Source organism: Pygoscelis adeliae, unplaced genomic scaffold (genome assembly GCF_000699105.1).
Source record: "Pygoscelis adeliae isolate BGI_AS28 unplaced genomic scaffold, ASM69910v1 Scaffold10, whole genome shotgun sequence".
Classification (NCBI taxonomy): Eukaryota; Metazoa; Chordata; class Aves; order Sphenisciformes; family Spheniscidae; genus Pygoscelis; species Pygoscelis adeliae.
The window spans coordinates 685,568-690,538 of NW_008824053.1; the positions used below are offsets into that span (position 1 = coordinate 685,568).

The 4,971-nt window shown below is 42.5% G+C and overlaps 1 protein-coding gene across 1 annotated transcript in view; it reads right to left on the minus strand.

Moving 5' to 3' along the window:
- RNPC3 (RNA-binding region (RNP1, RRM) containing 3) overlaps positions 1-394 on the minus strand; it is a 17,244-nt gene extending 16,850 nt beyond the window's left edge. The window contains exon 1 of the mRNA XM_009333852.1: positions 247-394. Coding sequence (XP_009332127.1) covers positions 247-394 — 148 coding nt within the window. The remainder of the gene's footprint in view (positions 1-246) is intronic.
- Between the last annotated feature and the right edge of the window lie 4,577 nt (positions 395-4,971).

The following is a 4,971-nucleotide window of genomic DNA, read 5'->3' on the forward strand; positions in this document are numbered from 1 at the left end:
AGCAGCCTGAGCCCTCGCTTCGGTCTCGCTTGCCGTAAGCGCGGTGGCGGGCTGCCCGGGAGCCCTTCTTCCAGGGCCACGTCTCAGCCAGGTGGTGCCTTAGACAGATGAGGTACAAAATCTGCCTCAGTCAAATCTGAAACAATGCTCCAGAGGGAGAGGTGACCCTTGCCCTCTTCCCCTCCCTTAACAGTTAAGAGCTTGCCTCAGGCTAAGTTGTAAGAAGTCGTATTGCTTTCAGAATACCGTTCTCACTAGCCTTTAGCTGAAGAGACTTGGCTTTTCCTCCTGCCGCTTTACCTGAACGGCGAGGTATTAAGATCTTTCTGGCATAGACGTTAATATGCTGCTTCGCGGTAGCAGCTGTGGAGCGTCTGGCAAAGGCAAGCGGCATGGCTGAAGCACAGCCATAATTACAACCTGTAATTGCGGGCATGAGGGACTCCGCAGCGTGAGCAGCGAGTACAGGGGCAGTTACCAGCCAGCTCCTACTGAAACCAGACAGACTGATCCAGAGCCAGCCTTCTTCTCTGAGGCCAGGGCCCTGACCTCAAAAAATCCCCAAACCTGACGGATGAAATCTCAGGTCTTGCCATATCTAATTAGCTGCATGCTGGCTGGCAAAAGCAGCGCCTGCCTAGACGGCTGTTGCCGCTGGCTCTGGGTCCGACAGAGCCGTAGCGCCTGATGCCACTGTGCAGAGCCTGAAGGACTTGCCCTGCCACCGGGCAGCAAGAGCGCCGAGGGAGACCCAGGCCCTGGGACTGGTGTCCAGGGTGCGCTGAAGCCGGCCACAGAGAAAAGATGCGTTGTAGGCTGTGCGGTGTACCTGGTGAATAGGGAGTGATCGCTTATTGCATCTTTCAAGAGAACAAATGAGGCCTTCAGTCCATAAAGTCCTCAAGGCCGCTTCTTTTCCTTGAAGAGTCATGGTGGACCTGGCGCCGTATGTGCAGTACACCAGAAGGGTCTTGGGCCATGCTCATTTCGTGACTGAACGCGGACTATTTGGGGAAAGATCTGGCCGTTGTGGGTGGTCACAGCGGTCGCACTGGGTAGATCAGATGACAATCCAAGTTCATCCAGATGGGTTTGGGAAGGAGTTCGGGAAAAAAGACTGGGGAAGCACAGGTTGCTCAAAAGGGATCTAGGAGAAAAGCAGAAGTTTAGCAGCAATTTCTTACATGATCCATCACTACATTTTTGTTGCTGTCATTAGTATAAGCTAGGAAATATCTATGAACTCGGAAACAGGTGGAAGAATTGGCACAGTATGCAAATACGGCCGTGTACTTTCTCTCTTGGTGATACCAGCAGTACTGTATTTTCTGAGGCTGTTGAAACTTCAAAAGTAACGCTGGCCGGCCTGGTAAGTTCCGTGTGTGGCCTGTGGTTTGTATAAAGTCCAGACGACTTTCTGGGGTGTGCTGGTCAGCGTGCAATTGTAGCAGATGGGAGCGTCAGGATTGCAAAAGCAAGTCTGTGGTGGCTGTGCTGCTGCATCCTGTTTAAATTGGCCTGACTTTTAGTTCACTCCTGGGTAATGACATAGGAGAACTTTTTATGCAGCAGGTCTGTGAAACTTGCAGGCAACCCAAACTTCCCCGTTTCCCTTGTAGCTCTATAGCACATTCCAATTATTAATCTGCACATCAGTCACCAGATGGTAAAATAATGAGATAACTTCAAATACGTTTTCCCCTCAGAACTAAGAAACATTGTTCTCAGTTCCGGTCAGGGTAGGCTGAGAAAAATATGTATTTTCTAGTGACGTTGAACAGTAATGTGACAAGAACAATTTCACTGGAAACAACTCTAGTATCTCATGATTGTTCAGCCCACCTGTCCCTCTCAGCACAGAATTCCCCTCAAAGAAAGAGAAAAACTTTTTTAAAGTCTGTTCACTCTGGTGGGCCAGGCCCCTGTAGCTGAACATCTCTAGAGCAGAGGTTTAACAGAGTATCATTAAGTCAAGGGGATAAAAATGTGCAGGTGTTTTTTTTTTCTAAGATGCAGAAAGCAAAAAAAATTAATCTTTTCTTTCCCCCTCATCCCCACATTCAAAATAGATGACTAATGTGTGATTTTTTTTTTTTTTTTACTTTCCAAGATGTTAAATTTGTAGATACTTGAACAATAGGGTTCCTCACCACAAATGCATCATGGTTTTGTGTTGAAATTCTAGGTTTAGGAATTCTTTGCTTATAGAGAAATTTCAATGCAAGTGCAAGTGTTCTAGTAATACCAGTATGAGTCAGAACTACAGACTCATTCAGGTCAAAGAGAAAGGAAATCCTTTTGTGGAGATCTCTAGTCCAGCCTCCTACTCAAAGCAGGGTCAACACTGACTTCCAACCACATCACTTGGGGCTTTCTGCAGCCTGGTCTCACAAGGACCTGAGGGTGAAGATTCTACAGCCTCCACAGACAAGCTTTTCTACTCCTTAATTAACCTCCCAGTGATTTTTTTTCCTCCCCTTTTATCCAGTTGGAAGTGACTGTGTTTGTATAAATGTGTGGTAACTTCATAAAGACAAAATTTCAAATTCCCAATTAAAATTTATTGAGTTAGTAAACACAAGTTTGGGGAAAAAAAAAATCAAGAAAGCTAGCTTTGCAGAATACCCTGATGTTTTGCACACCATTCATCACCCACCCTATAAAGTTGTCCATTAGTGACATCAAATCAGCAGTGGCCAGGGGCAGATACAGCTGTCCAACGTAATAGAAGTCCAACTCAGTGTGTCCTTTACGGTTATTTATGAAAGCAGCAAATCAGTGACACATTGAATGATAAACTGATTTATTTAAATTTATAAAAAAATAGTATGTAAGGGTCCACTTGAAATAGATGGGTACTTTTGGATGGTATGAGTTAGCAGGCTCACGATTTATCTGCATCCTTAAACAGGGAAAGGTGAGCATTATTATGAAAGCAGCAATGCTTCTGTTTCTTGGAGCAATTAAGACACACAAAGACGCTGGTAGATCATCATCCTGATAAAGTGAGACCAGAAAGAGGCTAAATGTTGAGGAAAAGCTGCGGTGTGGGGTTTCTAGACCCTGCTGTTACCATTATTGATTATGTCTTTTTTTTTTAATGTGTGTCCAGGTATTTTCTGTTGTCTCCAGTAGATGTTCCAGTTGGCTGGACACAAGCAAGCTCTGAGTGAGGAGGCAAGTAGCTGTGTTAGCATGAAGATAAGCCCAAGGTAGTATGGCTTGTTTTACTTTGTCTACAAAATACTGTATACCCATGTATGTAAATGAACCTTTCTTGTATGGCTAGGACCAGAAAGGCCACAAGAAGCAGAGTTTTAAATGGCCCCCAAAACTGGTTGCACAATCCACAGAATAAATAACACTGTGTAATGGGGTCACATTCTTTCATTAATGAAATTGCGTGTTAGAGTTAGCACTACCGAAAGACTGTACAATTGAATTTACTGACTCTTCTGGTTTTGCATTCATCCTTTACTGGCACAAGAAAAACACCTTCAGACTACAACAGCAGCAACTCCAAATAACCTTAATTCAAGTTCCTTCCCCCAGAAAGAACAGTCAGAACTTTGCTGTCAGAAAAGGCTTTTTTAAAGAAAACAATCTCTTCACTAAATGGAAGAAAAAAATGCTTTCCTCAGTTTTTTTTTTTTTTTTTTTTTTTTTTATGATACAGTTGTTTTTCTTGGGGGGGGGTGTTCTGCCTTTAATGAAACATGAAAGACTTCTGGTACTCTCTATATTCTGTACATTATTCAGACTGTGGCAACTGGAATTCCAGTATCAGAATAAGGAAAGAGTTGTCCCTGCACACTGAGAAGCCTCAGCCGCAAGTTCTAATAATTTATTTACTTTTTAAACAAATTTCACAGAGGTGCCTTTTGCCTTTCCCTATGCAGTCGTGTTCTGGTCGCTTTTCCTCCAAGCCTTTGTTCACATAAAAATTTTTGTATTTGTTTATACATACCTTGCAGCACAGGAGTAAGAAACCATTTAGTGTAACACTTTCTCTTTATAATGAAGTGCTACATTTTAAGAGTGAAGTGTCAATCAAAACAAATTACCTTTCACTCAATATGTTGAGGGGAAGAACTACACGCTGCATTTCACCAGTTTTCAAAGTCAGTTCTCAGGTTACATGCCTAATGCTAAGGTGATGTGTTTCATATCCTAAAGCAAGTGTCAACAACCTTTCAGGTGAAAGCATAAAATACACCTCCACGTAAGCTGAGTGCCTGGGGTTTTTTATCCACAGGGGATCAGGTTCAGGACCAATGCCTTACTGTGCGTTATACTTCCAGGTAGGACACTTAGTGTCTTTTTCCACCAAATACAATCAATACTTTATATGCAAGTACAACTTCATTCTAGATCATTGGGCTATGAGTTTTCACACACGCTGCCTTATATTGAAAAGAGCAGCCCGTACACTCAGTTATACACTGCCATTCCAGAAGTAATTGACGTTTTGCTTTCAGCAAGCTGTTTGACACTGCAAGATCTGGCAATTGCAATCTGCAGTTTCCTCTCTTTCTGTCCCTCCTGCCTTGTGGAATGATATCTATAGCTATGTGAGAAATAATTATAGGTGGCAAAAAACAGCTGGGGGAGGGGGAATCTTTGTTTTCCTTCAGAAAGAGGAATGTATAGCAAGCAAATAGCTTTTAGAATTATAACATCCACAGGAATATCATTTTAGTTCTCCAGAGTTGCAAATTTGGCACTTGTCAAAATTAATTCTTTCACTTTTATCCAGTTTTTTTAATTCATATATTTTCTACCTTATTTCAGAAGTCATCAGAAGAGACTTGGTTTAATCAACGACTGTCTAGTATAGGGCATTTATTACCTGTGAATCAGAGTTAATTCATCATATAGGATTTGGTGACATCATTACTCTGGCTTCAGTGTTAAAAGTGTCTAGTTACTTTAATATTTGTATACCAAGTGTTTGGCACAAGAAACCAGAGA